Source organism: Halichoerus grypus, chromosome 5 (genome assembly GCF_964656455.1).
Source record: "Halichoerus grypus chromosome 5, mHalGry1.hap1.1, whole genome shotgun sequence".
Taxonomy (NCBI): domain Eukaryota; kingdom Metazoa; phylum Chordata; class Mammalia; order Carnivora; family Phocidae; genus Halichoerus; species Halichoerus grypus.
Genome location: NC_135716.1, coordinates 1738739 through 1759557, shown reverse-complemented (window position 1 = coordinate 1759557; position 20819 = coordinate 1738739). Strand labels below are relative to the sequence as shown.

Genomic DNA, 20819 nt, shown 5'->3' with positions numbered 1-20819 from the left:
GTAAAATTTTGTCATCTGAGAGACGCCCGCCCCCGGCCAGATACCCTTGGGGGCAGCTGAAAGAGTCCCTCTCGAGAGGTTTGTAGGTCCCTAAGTGGTGTGGGGGCCACTCTTGAGGGCATCTCTGATCCACAGTGGGGCTCTCCGATTCCTGAGGTGCAGAAAATCTCGGAGCCGCAAACTGCTGAGAGAGAAAGAGGACCCCTCCTCCTCGGATGAGCTCGGGGTGAGGCCCAGAAGGCGAGGCTGGCAGGTGGGCAAAAAGCATGTGGACCAGCCCCTCCAGGCCACCACAGCCACCAGCAGGGGCTGGTAAGGGATCTGGGGGTGACCCCACAAGAGGGTCATTGGGGAGTGAGGCTGGAGAGGTGGACCCCGGGCTCGGAGAGGACGGGGAGCCTGGGGCCGGCGGGCAGCTGGCCTGAGGCCTCCACCTGGAGCCCATCTCTTCGAAGCTCTGAGCAGGAGGACGGGCCACAGGCAGGGGCTCCAGGAAGGCGGGTCTGGGCGGGCAGCCCCTTCAGGGTGAAGCAAGTTGCCCAGTGGCAGTTCTGAGCAGAAGTGGGGAGGCTTAGCGCCCCCAGGCCCTGTGCTCAGCGGGCATGCCCCCCTCCCAAGGCTGGCGGCATGGCAGGGGGGCTGGGAGAAGGGGTCCTGCACCCTGACAGCCCTTCCCCAGGCCCTCAGCCCAGCCTGGAGGGGGCTTCCTGGAGGAGGAAGAGAGGGGTCTAGGGGAAACTGAGGCTTGACTGCAGTTGGACAAGAGGGCTTCAGGGCAGGCAGTGTCCCATGTCCCCAGGAGCTGGCAGAGGGCCTAGCAGGAGACCAAGGCTCAGGGGACCCTGGGGATGGAGCTGGCAAGGTCCATCATAGCTGGGGTCAGAAGTCGAGCAGTGACCAGGACTCGAAGGGCAATTTCTAGACAGGAGGTGCGCATGCCAGTGGTGGGCCATTGGCCTGTGGCTGGGGACCAAAGATGTGAGGAAGCAAGAGACGGCCCTCACCCCGGCATGGGCACGGAGTCAGGTGCAGCCCGGGAAGGCTTCTTGGAGGACGCAGAGAGGGACAGAGGACCCTGGGTGCTCTTGGGGGGACCATCGTGAGAGGAGGGGCAGGGTGGGCACACAGAAGTGGGGCATCGTGGGGGGGTTAACAGTGCAGCAGTGGGGAGCAGGGGAGGGGAACAGGGTGGGGTTGGGAGAAGGACTCCCAGCTGGAGCCGTGAGGCTTTGTGGAGACAGAAGGCAGTGTGGCTGCTCAGAGGCAGGGGTGGGGTGGGAGGTGGAATCAGGTTCCTGGTGTGGGGAGGGGTGCGGGGTGAACAGGACAGGACAAGCAGGCTGAGGGGTGGGGACAAGCCCTGTTCTGGCCAAGGTCACGGTACTTGTGAGTGACCACGAGCTACTGCGGGCGGACAGCCAGGGGCAGAGGGATCCGGAGTGGGAGGTGGCCAGGGCGTACCTGGGGAAGAGGCTCCGTCCCCGGGGCCTCCCAGGCAGCCTGCGGGAGGCCGTCCACCCTCGAGCCTCACAGTGGAGGGGCCTCAGCTGAGAAGGCCCCTGACTGCTGCACGTTCTCACGCCCCCGACCTTGCTCTCAGTTCCCCAGCACGCACCTGTCACGGCCAGAGTTTGAAACCCAGAGCCTGGTGTATAGAAAGCTAGATTTACCGAGTGACAGAGCAGTGCGGGGGCACCCACACCCCCATCCGGAGGCGCCCCTGGGCGGAGGAAGGCCCTGAACAGCACAAGCCCTGGGGTCACACGGGGAGTCTGGGAGCCCAAGCTGCTCACATCACAAGTGGCCGGTTCTGCCCAGGCCTCACCCTGTGCCAGCAAATCTTCCCGCGATGACTTTGCACCCTGCCACCCAAGGTCCACGCGGGGGCTGGGGGAATGGGGGCGGGGGGGCGGGGCGGTGGGGGCCGCACCGTTTCAGATGGTTGGATCCCTCCCTGGGGGGAGAGGTAGAAAGGGAAAGATACAGGCTCCTCTGAGTCCTGTTACAGCCCACGGCTCCCCGCGACAGGCTGTCACCATCTGACTCATTCACTTATTCAACAGATGATAACTGAACGCCCAGAATGTACTGTCCCCTATCAGCTTGGGAAAGGAAGGAGGTGTGACCAAGGCAGGCTCTGTCCTAGGGGCTCAGCCTGGTAGGGAGACAGACTCAAAAATGAACAGTCTTTCCAAAGGGCAAGTGCCCCATGGAAACCGTCCGGTTCTGCCTGGGAGAATCAGGGCAGGACTCCTGGAGGAAGGGGCATCTGAGCTGGGGCTTGAAGCATAGGTAGGAGTTTGCCAGATTGCAGCACACAGTGGAAACCGCATACAAAGGCGCGGAGCAGGGAAAGCTCCAGCCAGTGTCAGGAATGTGGTGTGCAAGGGCGGAGCCCAGGGGAGGGATGTATTTGCAAGGGGGAGCTTGGGGGGAGGGTCTCTCACGTGGCCCACACAGCAGGGGGCAGGGGGCTGGTATCCTCGTCAAATGCAAGGCTCTGGACTTAGGTTTTGCCTTTTGGTAGAAGGGAGCCTTGTGAGGTTTCAAAGCAGCAGGAGCAGGGTCTCAGCCACAGGAAGACAGTATCTGGTCTCCATCAGGCTCCGGCCTTCCAGGCTCTGCAAGAGGCCTCAGCAACGCTGTCCCATCCCCCCTCCGCCCCGGCTCTGGCTCCCGCCCACACAGGCCCCAGCTGCCCCCGGCTCCTCCACCCTGATTCTCCAGGGTCCATTGGGGCCAGAGGGGGCCAGGGAGGGGGAGGCTGGGGAGGGACAGGGACGTGGGCGGCTTCAAGGAGCCCGTGGCCAAGCCACCTGGGCCAGGGCTTGCTCCTCCTGTGGTCAGCCCGACTGTGGCCAAATCCCACAGGACCCCTCCTGCTCAGAGCCCGGGCTCAGATCTGCGACTCCTCCACATGCTGTGTGGCCTCGGGCTGATTACTGGGCCGCTCTGGGCCTCGGTTTCCTGTAAAGTAGCTGTTGCTGCCTAGGGTTGTGATGCAGATTAGTGGAGCACCTCCTTGTAAAAGGCTGCTAATGGCGCGGGGGCAGGAACAGCAGTAAAAGACGGCAGAAATGGGAGGCAGCCCGGAGAGCAGTGGGGTGCAGATTCTCAGGGTGCCCCGGGTAGGGCCGGCGGCAGGGAGGGGCCCGGGCCCTGCGGGCCAGACTCTGTCCTCAGATTGGGTGCTCAGGGAAATGGTGGCTGGGACCGAAACAGGAGGAAGCCGGGGAGCAGGGCTGGAGGGCCCGGGAGGGAGGAATTTCAGGCCGAAGGACGCAGCTCCAGCGAGTAGAGCGAGCACGCGAACGAGGCGGGGAACGAAGGCGCGCCGGGCACTGAGCCCAGCGGCCGGCCTCTCGGGAGACGTCGCGGCGGCAGCTCGGGGCAGCGCCCCCACGCTGATTTCTTTGCCCGCTGGCTGCAGCGTCCTCCTGTGCAGTCTGGCCCCATTCAGCATTCTCTCACTCACAGGAGATTTCGAGAAGCCTGGAGTGACACAGACTTCGTCCTAGTTTTCTAGCAACACCGTGGTGCTCCGTGAGTGCGTGCTCAATGAATGAGTGAGTGAGTAGCCCGGCGGGAGCAGCGGTGAGCGGGCGTGCGCGGGCCGGCGACCGGCTCAGGACCTGGCTTGGGAGAACAGCCTCACCAAGACCTCCCTGCCTCCCCCCCGCCTCCTCCCTCGGGGTCCCCACCAACCCCAGCAATGCCCAGCTGTGTCAGGCGGGCCCCGGTGGCCCCACTCTGTCAGCCTGACCAGCCTCAGCCCTGCCCTGCCCTTCCCCAGTGCCCCCTGCCCACATGTCAGAGCCGGGACTGGGAGCTAGGCCTGCCCCCGGCCGCAGGCCAGCCGCTAGCCATCTTCTTGGGGGGGGGGGGGGCGCTGGGCCCCTCTGAGGGGCATAGCCAGCTGCGGGCTGCCTCTGGGGGCCCAGAGAGCTCTGTACCTCCCGGCCACAGCTCCAGGCCAGCCCTGCCCTTTGGAGGTAGCCTGGAGCGAGGAAGAAGGAGGGAAGCTTGAAAGCGGCCAGGCAAGGTGCGGCCGGCCACGATGGCAGGGATCAGAGGTGGGCTGAGCAGGATGGCAGGGGGCACCGACGGTGCCTGCCCCAGTTAGAATTGCAGTCAGCTGAAGTTAACCCCAGCCCAACAGTAGTGGCTCAAATAAGTGGATCCGCCTCTCCTATCAGAAGTCCAGAGCAGGCAGCCCAATGCTAGTTTGGAAACTCCATGCCCCACCAAGGATCCTGTCTCCTCCTGCCCTCTTAATATGGGATTTTTTTTTCTTCCCTCTTGTCTCCAAGATGGCTGCTTTGCCTGCAGCCGTCACATCACCAAATAAAAAAGGTCACATTGCGGTGGCAAAAGGGGTGACCGGTTCTGTGTCAGCTGAAAACAAGCGTTTCCTGTCAGCCCCACCCAGGGACTTACTCTGCGTTGGCAAGAAATGAGCCACATGACTCGAGGTTCTGGAGAGGGGCTCTGGGGATAGCCACGTGGCCACTTCAGTCAAAAGCAGGGCTTCAGTGGGGAAGAGAAGGGCTGTGGAAGTTGAGCAGGCAGCTGGCAGATCTGTAGAGGGAGACAATACTACTCAAGGTGATTCCTTGGAGACCCGCCTTCCCACCTCACTGGCTGGCCCTGTCGTCACCGGCCCCACGGGCACCGTGCTCCCGTCACTGCTAGGACACCCCCTTTGCACTGTGTTTGCCAGTGTGGGTCTGTCCCCTGACTTGACTGTGAGCCCCTGAAATCACCTCAGGACCCCCAGCCCCCCACAGAGACGCCAGTGGCACTCGGGGACAACGATGATGCAGATGACAGGAGACCACCACACGTGGGGCTTTCTGTGGGCCCTGGGGACGGATGCGTGGGGTTCCGGGAGCCCGTCACTAGCTTCTCCCCACCTCAGCCACGTGGCTATCCCGGATGCCAACGTAGGGGCACCACGGTCACTAACACCATGTGGGGGCAGTAATGTTGCGTCGCCCTATCACGAATAACCCACGAGTCCCCGCCTGTAGGAGCTCTGACCACAAAGGTGTTGTTTCTCCCTCAAGGACCACCTTGGTTGACAGCGTGAGGTCACAGCTGTGGGAAGGGAGCGTGGTGGAGCCATGGTGGGGGAGGATATGGGGATTTCCCTCCACCCCCCAGAGTTTGACAGTCACTTGACGATTCTTCCACTCCGTCCTTGGCCACCCCTCCAGCTAAGGCTGAAATTATCCCCACCTATCAGCAGGCACCTTCAAAGGACCAGCTCGGGGCACCTGGCTGGCTCAGTCGGTTGGGTGTCTGCCTTCATTCAGCTCAGGTCATGGTCCCAGGGTCCTGGGATCAAGCCCCGCATCGGGCTGAGCCTGCTTCTCCCTCTCCCTCTGCCTGCCACTCTGCCTGCTTGTATGCGCGCTCTCTCTCTCCCTGTCCAATAAATAAATTGGACAGTGTTGTTTGTGTTACATCATGTTACACTGTATTCTCTTTCCTTGGCTCAGTTCTTCGTCTTCTTGGGGTTCATTTCATGAAGCTAGCACTACCCTGGCACCAAAACTAGACAGAGACAGTATAAGAAAGAAAGAGAGGAAGGAAGGACGGAAGGAAGGAAGGAAGGAAGGAAGGAAGGAAGGGTTATTTCTTCCTTTCAGTGTGTATGTCTTTTATGTATTTTTCTTGCCTTATTTCAGTGGCTAGAACTTCTAGTATTCCTGATCTTAGGAGGAAAACGTTTGGTCTTTTACCACTGGTATGATGTGGGGTATAAGTTTCCTGTAGACTCTCTTTATCAGGTTGAAAGAGCTCCCCTCTGTTCCTATTTTTCTGAGTTTTTATCATAACCTGAGTGTTACATTTTCTCTATCTTTTCAGCATCAAGTGATATGATCCTGTGATTTATTTTCTTTAGCCTGTTAATATGGTGAATTACATTGTTTGATTTTCTTTTTTCTTTCTTTTTTTTTTTAGAGGGGGAGAGGGGCAGAGGGAGAGGAAGAGAGAACCCTCAAGCAAACTCCCTGCTGAGCATGGAGCCTGATTCGAGGCTCGATCTCATGACCCTGAGATCATGCATGACCTGAGCCAAAATCAAGGGTCGGATGCTTAACCAACTCAGCCACCCAGACACCCTCATTGGTTAATTTACAAATACTGAGCCAGCCTCGCATCCCAGGAACAAGCCTCTTGGTCACAGTATATGATTATTTTTATACACTGCTGAATTCTATTTGTTATTATTTTGTTAGGGATTTTCACACCTATATTTGTGACAGACATTAATCTGTATTCCCCTTCCTTCCTTCCTTCCTTCCTTCCTTCCTTCCTTCCTTCCTTTCTCTCTTTCTTTCTTTCTCTCTTTCTTATACTGTCTCTGTCTAGTTTTGGTGCCAGGGTAGGGCTAGCTTCATGAAATGAACCCCAAGGAGACGAAGAACTGAGCCAAGGAAGGAGAATACAGTGTAACATGATGTAACACAAGGTAGCAGTGCGTGCGTGTGTGTGTGTGTGTGTGTGTGTGTGTGTGTGTGTGTGGTGGGGAGCTGTCCTGGGACAAGACAAACGGAAGCAGGGGCCCTTTGAAGAGAGGGAAGGGAAAGAGTAGGGGCCGTCAGAAGGGGGGCACTCTGGAGGACAGGGGTGCTGTGGGAGGGGGCACCGCAGGAGGGGGCCCTGCACGATGGGGAAGAAGGGACACAGCAGGAGGGGTTGCATGAACAGGCTGGGAAGGCCTGACTCATCTCGGAGCTGAGGCAAGGACCAGAGCTGGAGACTTGGGGGCGAGAGGGAGGGGGCATGCTGGAGTCTTGGGGCGGGTGACAGTGAGGATCAAGAGGTAAGGGTGGTGGGGTCATTCCAGCATACCCGTGCCCCCCCGACCTGCCCTGGGGAGCCCACAGTCACGGAGATGTGAGAGCAGCAGAAAATAGGGCCAAGGTGGAGGCTGTAGGTGGGTCCAGGAGGAGAGAGGGGGGAGAGCAGGAGCCTCACAGGTTGACGATCCCCCAGGGAAACCCCTCCAGGGAGGCCTGAGGTGCCTGAGGTTGGGGTTCCAGGAAGGCTTGTTGGGGTCAGGGTCGCTGTGGGCGAGGGCAAGCACGAACTGTGGTTTTCTGCCCAAGATGAAATGCACCGGGGTCAAAGCTGGCACTTACCTCCTGCCCCAAGCCTTGGTCAAAGCCAGGAAGCTGTTAGGACCAGGTCGGGGAGACTCAGAGAAGCACACAGGTACCGGGCAGAAGAGATGCTGAGACCAAACTGGAAACAGACAGGGTGTCGCCCGTGCTCGAGACGCTGTGCGTTCTGCGGACCAGCGGGCTCTGCACTGCGATGGGTGTCCACGAGCAGCCGCTAGCATAGCTGGGAAGGGGCTCAGAGGCCTCCCGGAAGGGTGGCAGCACGTCCCGCTGAATTCTCAGAGATGGGGCCGAGCCTCTTCCAGAGCGTGGAGCCCTCTGGGGTCCCTGGGGCTCCCTGGCTGGCTGACAGCGACCCCCCGGACTCGGCGCCCTCACGCAGCGGTCAGGCTCAGCAAACCAGCCCCTGCCCTCCCCGGGGCTGTCCCCTGCCTGGGGCCTCGCTCCCCTGGGTGAGGTACACTGCACATGGCAACAGAGAGAGCATGAGCCACAAATGTGACTTATAATTTTCTAGTAGCCACAATAAAAAATAAAGAGAAATTCATTTTAATTATGCATTTTTTTAACCCAATATATCCAAAGCATGACCCTGCGCAGGAAGCACTCCAGAGCGGGAGGGAGAGAGAGTCCTCAGGTAGGTGTGATCTACAGGACCAGGAAGGTCTTTGGTCAGGTGTCAGAGTGGGGGAGCAGGACGTGTTGGGGAGGAACAGCCCTGCTCTGGGAGCCTGCTCTGCTGGGGCCCAGGGCTCCGATGTGGGTCAGACCCCCCTGAGCCTGCATCCCATCCCCAAGCACGCAGCCCCACTGGCTGGCCTGGTGGGGGCGCTGAGGGGGGGGGGACTGCGGGAAGGGAGGAGCTCGGAGGCTGGCAGAAGGCCAGCCTCTGCGGCTCTCCTCGGCTCTCCTCTCCCACCCACGCGGCTCATCGGGACTCCAGCACGGAGCTCCCAGGCGCCGGGGTGGAGGGGGGTGGGGGGTGGGGGGGATGGGCTGCTGTCAGCACTGCAGCACCGAGCCCAGTGCCGCAGCCCATCCCCGCCCCGGGGGGCCCCTCTCCCCTCGGCTCCCCTCCGTCCTCCGTGGTCTGGGTCCCAAGAGCAGCGGAGGGCTCTGGAGATGCCGGGGTCGCCCTGCTGCTGCCGAGATGGGGACGCCAAAGGGGAGGAGAAAGCCCAGGGGACAGCAAGGCCTTGTGCCCAGTGAGCCCCCAGGGCCTGCAGCTCGGGGCACCCCGCACTGCTGGGGGGCTGAGGCCAGCACTAACTCAGCTCCGCAAGCCACCTGAGGGAAAGGAGGGAGGCCCTGGAGTCGAAGGACAGGCGGAAGGAACGGGGTTGCGGGGGGCCAGGGCTGAAGTGAGGCCGCTGCGGGCCATTCTGGGCCCTGGTGCCCGGCCGGGACGGCGGCACCCAGGAGGGGCAGCCGTGAGGAGCAGGGCCTTGGCAGTGATGGGGTCGCAGCCCTGCTGGGGAGGCCGGGGTAGCGCGCGGTGTGGGCTTCCCACAACCACCTCCCCTCTGCTCCTCCTACTCCAGGCCATGAATCCCAGGGGCCCTTCTCAGCCCCCGTACACGCCTCCCCCTGCCACACACGCGCACATGCGCACACCTCCCGACACGCACACACACCCCCTACCACACAAGCACACACACACAGGTGGTCCTGAAACTCATCCATCACGGATGCCATGGGTACCACAGCCCGGTTCCCATAGCAACACCTGGATGACGGGACAGGGGAGAAGAGTGGAAATGCAGAGAGACATTAAATAAAGAACAACAACTTCAAAACATGAGCATCTGGGGAGAAATAAGCGTGGAGGGATGGCCTTGAAGGCCGGCCAGGGGGAGCCAGAGGTGCCAACTGACCTCAGGGGAGGCGTTGAGGTCTAGAGGCCCCAGACCCCAGGCCGCGTCCCCTCCTGCACCTCCCACCGAGAAGCCTCCTCTGTGCCTCTGTTCCCACAGGTGCCTGTCTCCAGCCCAAAGAAGGACTTAGGATCCCAGCCCCAGGCAGTGGTGCGCATGGCCACGTCCCATCTGTTCTTGGTGGGGAGTCCTGCACAGCAGTGATTTACCTGCTCAAAGGAGCAAACCCAGTTAGGGTCTCCTCGGAGGCTTAGCGGAACAGCAGGAATACACAGAGTTCCTGCCTGCCGAGGACAGGCTCCAGGAGATGTGGGGGTCTGAGTGGACCCCAAGCTCTTGCTTCATCCAGGGATCAGAGGAAAGCAGCGTCTGCTCCCCAAGGCCAGGTCCGAATCCTCACGGACGAGAACTCTGCACAACAGTTTCAGTGCACCTCATCCAGGCCTGGCCCTGTTTTGAGGGCCGTCAGGGCATAGGCGAGGCCTCAGTCTGCAACCCCAGCCACCGTCCCACCCCCGGGTCCCTCTGGCTGGGAGGTGTCAGAATTTCCCCTAAGGCCCTCCTGGCCTCTGGTAGGTGGGGCCGGTGTCTCCTGCAGTGGGAGAGCAGAGCCCCCCCGGGCGTGGAGTCAGAAGAGGTTCTCTGAGCGGCACAGCCAGCGCCCACCCACGCCATGGTGGGGGTCCCCCTCGTCCCCATTTCCCCTGAGTGTGAAGACAGACTGACATTTTCTGGCAGAATTGTACCAAGCACAGGGCAAAACAGAGACAAGATAATTACGAGGATAACAGAGGCTAAAAATAGCCTCCTTCACAGCCCAGACTTCTGCCATGGAAGATGCCAGACGAGCCAGCAGCAGGAGCTCAGGAGCCCAGGGCCCGCTGCGGAGGGGCAGGCCCAGGGCACAGAAGGGCAAAGAGGGGGCACAGGGCTGCCACGACGGTCTCTGTCTTCAGAGAGCCCCAAGCAGGTGCCAGGACAGGGAGGGCCAGGGAGGGCCAGGGAGGGCCCACAGAGGTGACACCAAGGGTGGGCTGAAGGGTGGTGGCCATGGAGGGGAGGACAAGAGAGAGCAGGGCTTTGGAGGATGAATAGAAGTCCGGCAGATGGGGTGGAGACTGGGGTCTCATGGGCAGCTCTGTGGCCCCGCTGAGACATCAAGAGAGGCAAGCGAGGTGGCAGCCCAGAGGGCCTCAGAGGTCCCTGCTCTGACCCTCCTTCTAGAGCCATTTTGTTACTCTTGCAGTGAGGCGCTCACTCCCTCCTCAGGTTGCTGCTGTCCCTGGGGAACAGCCTCTGAGCGAGGCCCCCATCCTTTGGGCACCCTGAGCCAAGGCTTGTCCTGCTCTGAATGGGGCCGCGGCTCAGAGACGGGACTGTGGCTGGCAGCTAGCAGCCATCACGGTCAGAGCCAGGCTCGGGACCCGGCCATGGACAGGGGAAGGGACTCAGAGAGGGACACCTGGCACCCCAGCCCTTTCCAGGGCTGAGCCAAGGGGGCTGTGCTCAGAGGTCACTCGGCGGGGGGCCTGTGCCCAAGGTCCAGGACTCCTGCAAAGAGGCAGGTCGGAGGGAGGAGGCATTCCGGAGCAGTTCCAGGTGGACAGAGGTGGGCGGCGGGAGAGAGCGGGGGAGAGCTGGCAGGGGGCGGGGCCAATGGGAGAGAACAGGGGAGGAAGTTTTGCTTCTAAGGGATTCTGGAAGGACACAGTGGCTGGCAGGACGGGAGGGGCCAGAGGATGCTGGAGAGAGAGAAGGAGGCAGAGGCAGGGACAGAAGGGCAGGGGTAGAAGGAGGGGGACAGGGAGGTCTGCAAAAGGGGGGTGTGGGGGACCGCATGGCACGCCCCCGGTAGCACTGTGGGGTGGTGGCCAGGACAAGGGGTGGGTCTGGAACTGGGGCTCTATGCAGAGGCAGCGGGAGACACTGGGGAGCTGGGCCTTCCTCATCAGCTGTTTGGTTTCTTAAAGGCCTTTGTATTCCAGGATGAGGGTCTCCGGAAAACAAATCAGCACAAACGAGACAGAAAAGCAGACGCAGTGGGGCTGTAGGAGGAAGCATCTCAGAGGGCAGGAGTGAGCGGTGCCTGTGAGCAGTCAGAGCGAGCGAAGAGCCATCTGAAATTCCGGGAAGAACAGAACATAAGAAAGGAAATGTCATCACAGACCACACCCTGGGGGAAGAGCGCACGCTGAGTCGGAAATCCACGGAGGGTGCAGGTCTCTAGGGAGAGGCAGGTGTGTGGCGGCTGGGGGGGTGGTGGCGGCTGGGGGGGTGGCGGCTGGGGGGGTGGCGGCTGGGGGGGGTGGGTGGGGAGGTGGCGGCTCCGGGGCGGGGTGGCTGAGGCTGGCACAGGGTTAGTGGCCGGCCCTGGGGCAGTTACAGAAGAAACACGGGACCTAAGCCAGCTTGCCCCGGGGGGGCGGGGGCTGGGTGAGGAGGGCGGGCAGGATCTGGGTGCTGGGGTGAGGGCATCCCGGCCCTTCCTAGGCCCCCAGCTGGGACTTGAGGGCCACCGTGAGGAGGGGGGCGTCAGGCCTGGGGAGCCAGGGTGTAGCCTCAGCTCAGCGTCCACTGGTTGGTGGACTCGGGGGTGCAGAGAAAAGAGCAGGACTGGCCAGCAGCGGTGGGGGGTCCTGAGGGGCTTCAGGGGAGCAAACCCCACCCTGCCAGTGGCTTTGCTTCTGGAAAGGTCACCCCCATCCTGTGGTCCGGCTTCAGCTGCACCCTCAGGCCAAGCTGCCCTCACCTGGGTCCCCCAGGCGGCCCGGGGTCAGCACTGGGGTTACCGGGCCATCTGGGTAGGCCGGGTTTGGACTGGCTAAGAGGGGGAGGGTTTGGTGAGCAGGGGCGCCTGCGTGGGGCTACACAGGGCAGGAGAGGTGGGAAGACAGAGGATGGGGCCCAGGAAGGAACTCTTGCTGCCTGATGTCCTGCTTTCAGTCTGGTGAGAGGTTCGGCCCGAGGTGGACCGAGACTCGAAGGAGGCTATTTGGTTCACCTGGTGACTCCCAGCCCCCTGGGACCTCAGTCCCCCATCCGTACAGGCAGCCGGGCAGGCTCCGAGGCCCCATTGCGGTGGGAAGTGAGGACCATGTGGGGCCTCCAGAGCCACCAGCTGGGGGGCTGGGTCTGCCTGGCCTCCGTCCTGGAGGAAACAGGCTAATGGAAAGTAGGGCGCTGGCTGGGAGCACCACAGCATGGGAGGGGGTGCTCGGAGGTGCAGGGCAGCACCGCAGGGAGGAGAGGAAGAGCACAGGGAGCCTCACGGGGACAGGAGAGGTCAGCTGGATGGTGTTCCCCAGTCACTCAAGGGACACGCAGCTCTGAGCACAGGGATTGAAGCCCCCTTGGAGGGAGCTCAGCCGTCCTGGGGGCTGCACCCGGGACCAAGGGCTCAGAAGTCACTTTGGTCTTTAAATGAGTGCTGGAGCTCCAAATTACAAATCCCCAACCAAATTTTCCGATTCTAAGGGACACTTAGCAGTGCTACCCGTGTGTAGCCAACTGAAGGGGACTTTAATGTTTGGTCCCATTGATGTCTTCGAACGTTTTAAACTATATCCATAAAATCCAACATATTCTACGGGGAATCTATTTTTTCAAACTTTGTGAAATTTCTAAATACTTAAAAATTATTATAAACTCGGGGCGCCTGGGTGGCTCAGTCGTTAAGCATCTGCCTTCGGCTCAGGTCATGATCCCAGGGTCCTGGGATCGAGGCCCGCATCGGGCTCCCTGCTCCTCGGGAAGCCTGCTTCTCCCTCTCCCACTCCCCCTGCTTGTGTTCCCTCTCTCGCTGTGTCTCTCTCTGTCAAATAAATAAATAAAATCTTTAAAAAAAAATGATTATAAACTCAATAAATTAGGCTAAAAAATATGGTGATTCTTAAGCTCTTTCCAGTGTTCCAGTACTATACATAAAATTATATGGTTTCTACCTAAAGTCACAAGTCTACACCAGCGACCCCATTAGACACTTCATGTCAGCATCATGGGCTTCTCCCTTATTCCTATCAGCCCACTTCTCTCCAGTAGGAAAATGCTTGAAATATGAAGCACATATAAATTCTTGACAAAAATGATAACATTTTGAGTTTGATTCTGTTAAATTTCTATGTTAATCCTAAATCCCCTTGGAGTTAAAAGTCCCTTATGGACTAGAAAGAGTCACATCATCTGTGAAGTTATAACACCTGGGAACAATTCTCAAGACCATCCTCACTTCTGATGCCAACTGCAGAGTCTGGGGCCCCCGAGACCCCGTCGGGTCCACTGATTCTCTCAAAGGGCTCCCAGAACTCACGAGAGCTGTCATGCTCACAGTTACGGTTTATCACAGGGAGAGGACCCAGACTGCCGTCAGCCAGGGGAACGGGTGCCCAGAGCAGGGCCCAGGAGGGTCCCTACTGCCCTCTCCCTGTGGAGTCGCGGGCCCCAAAGTGACAGCACATACGAGTGTTGCCAGCCGGGGAAACCCCCAGCCTCGGTGTCCAAGGTCTTTATCTGGTTCCCGTCACGCAGACCTGGTCGGCTGCCCGCATGGCTGACCTCAGTCTCCAGCCCCTCCGGAGGCTGAGCTGATACCGTGTGGCCCAGAGCCTCAGGGGAACAAGGACACTGGACTCAGGACGTCCCCGGGCTCAGCGGTGACCTCCCAGCAGCTGAGGACAGAGGCCAGACCTCCCTGGGGCAAGGCGAAGTTCACATTACCCCAAACAATTTTCCGTGTGGTCTTCTGCCCTCTGGCTGTCCACCAAAATCCTCTCTCCCTCCCTCCTACATGCAGCTAGATGTGGCCATGTGATTGCATGCCCTGGGGCTGGTGTGGGTGGCAGTGATGGGCCTCTTCCCTGGGCTTCTCTGAGCCTAAAGCCTGTGGTATGCCCTTCCTGTGTCTTTGCCCTTCCTCTGGCTTCAGCCAGCAGACAAGGACAGTGGCCTGGATGTGCCAGCGCACTTGCAAGGTCTGAATAAGCCCAGGAGCCCAGGCACCAGCCACATGCTCATGGGACTGCAAAGAAGCCGGTTTGTTGGGCCTCTTTGTTACAGCAGCTTGGCCTCACTCCGACTCATACACTTTCCCAAGCCCGTTTCTCAGGCTGGCCCTTGCGGCTTGCTTAACCCCCCAGGGCTAAGTGCTCACCCCCAACAGCACATTAAGGGGACATGCAAGACCTACGTCTCAGCTGAGCCTTGAAGGGACAATAGGGAGTAACACTCTGAGCACCTCCCCAGCCTGAGCCCCCTGCCCTCTGACCCTCATGCCAGCTCTATGCGCAGACCTGACCTTAAAGAAAAGGCAGCCCTGGGGCTTGAGCCCACATCCACATGGTTCAGAAGCCCCGCAGCAAGCTGGATCTGTAGGCTGAGCCCCCGCAGGGCTTCTGGACGCCCTGTCTCCAGTTCCAGCTCTGATCCCCAAAGGGAGGCAAGCACGGCCCCTCCCTGTGCCTCAGTTTCCTTACGCGCTTGTTGAGAGGGGAGGCTGGGTAGTCTGTGATAATGGGCAGGCAAGACAGGGAGGAGTGAGTGAGGTCTGTTCTGGGAACATCCTGTTCCGTTCCTGGACGTGGCTGGGTCTGGGCCCCTGCAGCCCTCTCCACCCTGCCCTGCTCCTCCCTTGGCCTCGGCCTCTTCTCTGAGGACACAGAGATTCGGAGCTGCATCTCCAATTACTTGAAGTGCTCAGATAGCCTGTCTCACAATCATCCAATTACAGGGAGTAGCTTTTTATTATTAAAAAGAAAAAGCACCTACAGCTTCCAGCTTTTGATGTGAGCTGGAGTGTTTCTCTGGGAGAGATCACTACCTCTCAGACGTCGCTGTGCGGCCCTGGCCTCCTGTTCCTGTCAATTTCCCTTCCCCATTCTTGTCAGAGCTTCCGTTATTTAAAAGAAATAAAAGGGAAGAATAGGGAAGAGGCCGCCTTTTCACCATGGAGGGCCTTGCTCAGGGCTGCCAGCCCCCCCCCCACCCGCAGAGGTGACGACATTTCCTCGTGGCAGGTGGTTCTTTCTGCCCCCGCTCACTTCCTGCCTCCGCAGGTCTCCTCCCTGTGGCCCGGCAGGGCTCCGTCCTCCACAGGACCCTGCAGTGAGGCTCTAGCAGGGGCGGCCCTCCCCAGGCTGGGCTGTGCTCGCACTACCCACACCTGCCCTCGCCCCCTGGCCCAGCACCCCCTGGAGCAGAGCAGCCCCTCTGGAGGGGAGGACCTGTGCTGGGTAGGTGACCAGCATCTGCCCATGACTGTGGCATTTGTGATGGTCAGTTTTACATGTCAGCCTCGCTAGGGAACCGTCCCCCGGCATTCAATCAAATCCTAATGCAGGTATTGCTTGGAAGGCCTTTTGCAGGTGTGACTGAAGCCCATAATCAGTTGACTTTACATAAGGATGATCACCGAGGTCATCTGGGTGGGCCTGGCTCAATCAGTTGACGGGCCCTAATTGCGGAGCTGAGCCATCGCCAGGGAAGAAGAAATCCCACAGCAGCTTGGCCTGAGCCCCGGAGGTCCAGCCTGACCCACAACTGAGCAAGCGAACTCCTCGTAACCAACGGCTCACTGTCCGCCTCCACTGGGCCTGCTTCTCCTTGGTCACTGCCTGGCCCACGGGTTTGAGCCCTCTCCAGTCTAGCTCTCCCTCTCTCTCAGGGGCCTTGGGACCTCACAGAGGCCGGTGAGGTTCCATGCCACCCACAGGGCACGAGATGGCCCTTGTCTCTTGGTTCTTGAACCCACACATGGATTTATATTAGTGATGGTTTGCTCATTTGGCAGATGAGGAAACAGGCTTGGAGAGAACACGTTTACGACCCAGGATTTGTCAGGGTCACCTCCCAGCGGGGATCTTGCCTTGCCTGGGTCCCCAGGGCTCGATGCTGGAGGAGACCCAGAGGCAGAAGCCCTGGGCCTCCATGTGGGCTGAGGCTGGCAGCAGGAGAGCTCTCAGGACACCCCCACGCCCCAGCGGGCAGTGGGCAGAGGATGCTGGGGGGCAGTCCTCAGCTTAGCCAGAAGGAGGTCTCCACCAGTCTCTCCCACCACTGGCTGCCTCAGGCCTGGAGGCCACAGGGCGTGGGCTTCCATGAGGGGAGCCCCTAAGGCCCTACTGTCCTGAGGATCCAGGACCCTGACCAACTGGCCTGGGGGTGATGGGGCTATGCTCCCTAGATCCCCAAAGACCTTTCAGTCTGCACTCATGTGGCTTCTGGGGACAACCACCCTGAGCCACCTCCCTCCAGAGCTCCACGCCAGCCAACGAGAAACAACAGCACGCGCCGAGAAGTTTCACTGTTTTATTAACAAAATCTTACAAAAGAGTCTGTCTTCAGGTAAGGTGACAGGGGTACACACAGCCTGGCCCGACACTGAAGGCCTGACCCGCTGGGGACGGGGGGGGACTGGTCACACCCTCTTGAGGACCCCAGGGCCTCCCTGCAGCCTATGCCAGCCTATGAGTATGGGTTATGGCTTATGTGCAAAAATAAAATCTGGGGGGGGCTGGCAGGGGTGCAGGATGGAGGGGCTGACAGAGTCACCTGCAGCCATCAGTCCCCTGAATCTGGGAACCCCCACTGGACAGGCAGAAAGGAGAACCCCCAGCCAGGGCCTGCTCGGGCTGCAGACACGAGTGGCCGGCCAGCACCGGGGCGTTGGTGCCGGGGGAGGTGGGGGTCTGGGCCCCAGCTATGGCGGGGCCTGGCAGAGAGCCTGCCTTAGCCCCAGGTGCAAGGCTTCTGGGATCTCCTGGGGCTGGGCCTGGGGCTGCGGGCAGGGGCTGGGGCTGGGGCCTCAGCCTCAGAGCTCCTGGAAAGCTCTGGCAAGAGAGGATGGCCGCCGTGCCGTGGGCAAGGGTTCCTGGGCTGGAGCAAGACAGGGCCCGAGGTAGCAGACCCCGCCTCCAGCCACAGCGGCCATGGGGGCAGGCAGGCTGGTGGTCAGCGGGGCAGGCCTAGCGGCAGGCCCTGGCCCTCACGCTGGCCCGTCTTCATCACCAGCTCTCTGCCGGGCCCACCCTCTCTGCAGCTCCTCTGCGGACCTCAGCGTCTCCTTGTGTGGGCAGCTTGCAGGAGGAGAGGGAGGGGCACGCCAGGCGCCGCAGCGAAGGCTCTGTGGGAGCCTTGAGACCTGAAAGAAAGACAGGGTGGGGGGGTGGTCAGAGAGGCCACAGGCTGGGAGGGGCTGCACAGGAGGGGTACGGGATGGACACTACGGGGCTGCTCCCCCAGGGCCAAGCCGCCATGCTGGGCTGCCTCTCAGCTTGCCCAGAGCACTGTGTTGGGGGGCACCGGGCCTGGGATCCTGCGGGGGGGGGAAGCAGGGACAGGGTCTCAGTGGAGAGAGCGGGCTGTACCTGTCGTCACTCTCCTGGCTCCTCAGCTGAGTTTGAGGACTCAGGCCCTGTGAGACCCTCCCCCGGCTGCGGGTGAGTCATCCAGCCCAGCCGATCCTTTTCCAGGCTGGGGTGAATCACTGGTGCTGAGGAGAGAGAGAGCACGGGGTCGTGTGAGAGCCGGCTCCACCGTCCCACCGCCCCGCCGCCCAGCCCGGCCCTTCTCCCCGATCCCTGGGGTCTCTGCTCCTTCCCCACAACTCCCCGCTGCAGCCCCCCCCCAACCCATCCCTGCAGCTAACCTGCTGGGGCTGACCTGGCCCCGGGGCCCTCCCTACCCCACAGTGCCCCCTGGCGGGGGTGCCTTGGGGCCGGAGCTCACCTGAGGGGCCAGGAGGCACCAGGACGCCAGGTCTGCTGCTGCCGTCGCGGGGCTGCCGCCGCAGTGGTCGGTCGCTCCAGAGGCTCTGGCTTTCGGCAGCAGGAGGGAGCCTCGCTGCCTGCGGCTGGCCGGCTGCCCTGGGCGGCGGCAAGAGTGCCAGCCGGCTGCCCAGCAACTGCCAGGGGAAGGCGGCGCCCCAAAGCCAAGGTTCCTGGGGTGCTGCTGATGTTTTAGCTTCTGCTCTGGGGTGTCCCTTGGGCTCGGGGCTCACTGGCCTGGGCCATCTGGACGTTTGATTTCTGAGTGCCCAGGGGGCCCGGCGGGTTGAGCAGAATACCGAAGCTGGGAGGTCCTGGGGTGGCCAGAGAGTGTGCAGGATGGGGTCAGAGACCGGGAAAGACAGACAGAAGGAGGGTGACGGGGCAGGGGCCCTTCGCTGTTTGGGGGATACTGCCCACAGCTGGATGACATGTGTCTGTGTGAGTCAGGCTGGGAGGCTGAGGTTGGGTGCCCAGCCAGGTGAGGATGAGGGGCTCCGCTGTGCAGGACTCAGCCCAGCTCGACAGTCCTGGTTGGCAAAGGCCACAGGCGGGGTGTGGTGGGCAGGCTGGGGCCCGGGCTGGCCTCTATTCGGGCTGGGTCGGGTCACTGGTCACAGACTCGTTGGTGAGGGCTGGCGTGAGCGCCTCGGCCTCGGCCTCGGCCTCATCCTCGGTGGGGAGGCGGGGGCCCGCGGGCTCGGCCGCCTGCTCCAGGCCATCCTGCACTTCCATGCCCCTCTGGATGAGCTGCTCCAGGGTCTTGGGCAGTGGATGGCGCAAGAAGCGCTTGAACTTGGGCTGCAGGGTGCCCACCACGTACTGGATGATCTCCTCCTCCTCCGCGTCCACATAGAGCGTCTGGTACAGGTCTCGCTTGCGCCACAGGAACTGGTCCAGCGGCTCCCCCTGCTTCTGCGGCAGGTCCAGCTCCCGCTGGATGGCCTCCCGGGACAGTGTGCCCTCGCTGTACTGCAGGAACTCTTTCTTGAACTCCACCCAATTCTTCACAGAGCCCTGCTTGAACTCCCACCACTTCTTGGCCGGCCCGTTCATGTGGTTCTGGATTTGCGAGAGCCAGTACTCCTCGGAGCCGCCCACCTGTCGCAGGTACTCCTCCAGGTGGCTGAGGAACTCCCTCGGATCCTCGAAGATCTGCGTGTCCACACCGGGGCTGGGCTGCCCGTCCTCACCGGGCCCCCAGGGCGGATACTGCTGGGCGTCCACGGGCTCCTGCCCGGGCAGCTCGCCGGTGGCAGGCGGCGGGGTGATGGCGTAGGGGCTGACGGTGTAGTCGTAGCCATCCGCCTCCTGGCAGTAGCCCTCCGGACCCCCGACGCCCACGGAGACGGTGTGGCGAGCGGGATCATTGCCCACCGGGTACTTGCCGCCCATGGACTCCAGGCGGTCGGCCCACTTCTCCAGCCGGTAGAAGACCTCCCGCCACACATGCATCTCCCGCTTGACCCAGCGCTCCAGGTTGGCGATGGTCTCCTGGCAGCGACACAAGCAGGCCTTGATGGACTTCTTCCAGCGCTGCGAGTCGCCGGTGGGCACGTAGCCGTCCAGGTTGCTCTCCAGCTTCCCCACCGACCTGTGCAGCCCCTTCAGCTCCCGCTCCACCTGCTTGGACACCTCGGTGAGCAGGTGTCGGTGGGTCCTCCGCACGTGCTCCAGCATCTCGGCCCGGCACTTACCGATCTGCAGGATCACGTTGGGCTTGGCCGCCGGCCCGCCCCGCGGCCCGGGGTAGGCGTGGAGGCCGCCGCTCGTCATGTGGTCGAGCTCCATCCGTGCGCAGGTGGCCGCGGCGATCGGACTGGCGAGAGGCGGCAGGCTGCGAAGTCCTCGTGGACCGGCTGTGCGGTGGAGCCAGGACGGTCCCTTCGGTCCAGCAGCGGCGGCGGCGGCGACAGAGCGCGGAAGAGCGCGGAGGAGCGGTGAAGAGCGGAGAGCCGCGGCGCCGAGCTCTGCACCCTGCAGCCGCCGCCGGCTCTTTATGCGGCCGCGCGGCCGTGGGCGGCCCCTCGCCGAGCCCCCGCTCCCATTGGTCCCGGCCGGGCTCCCCGCCCCGCGCGCCCCGCCCCCCGCGCCCGCCCGCGCGCCCGGCGCCCGGGGAGGACCCACCCCCTGCACGCGCCAGCGGCCCGGGTGACTAATCCGCCTGCGGGCTCCCGACGCCCCCTCCCCGGCTCATTCAGCCTGCGGGGCGAGGGAAGGTGCCGGGACCCAGCGACACCCCCCCTGCCCGCGGCCGGCGGGGCGGCGCAGGTGTGAGCCCGCGGGGGCCTGGAGCGGGTAGTGAGCTGCCCCCACCCACCCACCCAAAGGTTAGGAGGAAGCCCCTACCTCCCCCAGGGTCTCCGGGCGGGCCCCCTCCTCTCCAGTCTCCCTCCGTCCTAGGGGCGGGGTGGTGCTGGACTCTGCTCTCTCAGGGCCTCGCTGCCCCCGCCCCCGCCCCTGCCTGGTCCGGCGTGGCCGATGTCCAGCCACGGAGGAGCCCTGGCGACCACCCGACAGCCATCCATACCCTCCTTCCCTGGAGCTGAAGGCTTCAAGGAGCTTTCCTGTGCCGGGCGATGCAAGCACGCCCAAGTGTCCCCAAGTCCCCAAGTGTGCTTTCCCAGGTGTGGCCTCTAGCTCCTGCCTGCCCCTGTCCTGGGGGCTCTCAGGTCCGGGCGCGCGGGGCTGGTCCTCCCCGCTGTGTGTGGGGATGTGTGATACCAGTGTGGCAATGGCTGGACAGGACTGCCCGGTGCCCCCACTCCCACGCCTGTGGTGAGGGCCAGAACTTCTCCATGCAGTACCTCCAGAGAAATCTGGAAGCTGCTGCCTGCGGATGTGGAGGAGATGAAGGGGTCCTGCTACCTGAACCTTCCAGGCCACAGAGGGAACCTGGTCAGTAGCTCCAAGACTTCTGAGAGGATGGAAGAGGGTTGGGGGGAGGAGGGGGAAGGAAGGAGGGGGAAGGATGAGAAGGGGAGGAGGGGAAGGACCGAGAAGGAGGAGGAGGGGGAGGGAGGAGAAGGAGGAGGAGGGGAGGAGGGGGGGGAGGA

The 20819-nt window shown here is 61.9% G+C and overlaps 1 protein-coding gene and 1 long non-coding RNA gene across 2 annotated transcripts; one reads left to right on the top strand and one right to left on the bottom strand.

Moving 5' to 3' along the window:
• The first annotated feature begins 3431 nt into the window (after nt 1-3431).
• Nucleotides 3432-7713, top strand: LOC118548728 (uncharacterized). Its single transcript, XR_004923723.2, has 3 exons — nt 3432-3566; nt 6379-6478; nt 7119-7713. It is a non-coding gene; the product is annotated as an uncharacterized LOC118548728 (long non-coding RNA).
• Nucleotides 7714-16292: 8579 nt separating this feature from the next.
• Nucleotides 16293-19734, bottom strand: ARC (activity regulated cytoskeleton associated protein). The gene is made up of 3 exons (XM_036112758.2): nt 17726-19734; nt 17365-17489; nt 16293-17138 (listed from the first exon to the last, which is right to left on the bottom strand). The coding sequence occupies exon 1, from the start codon at nt 19552-19554 to the stop codon at nt 18352-18354; it is 1203 nt and encodes a 400-aa protein (XP_035968651.1). The 5' UTR covers nt 19555-19734; the 3' UTR covers nt 16293-17138; nt 17365-17489; nt 17726-18351.
• Between the last annotated feature and the right edge of the window lie 1085 nt (nt 19735-20819).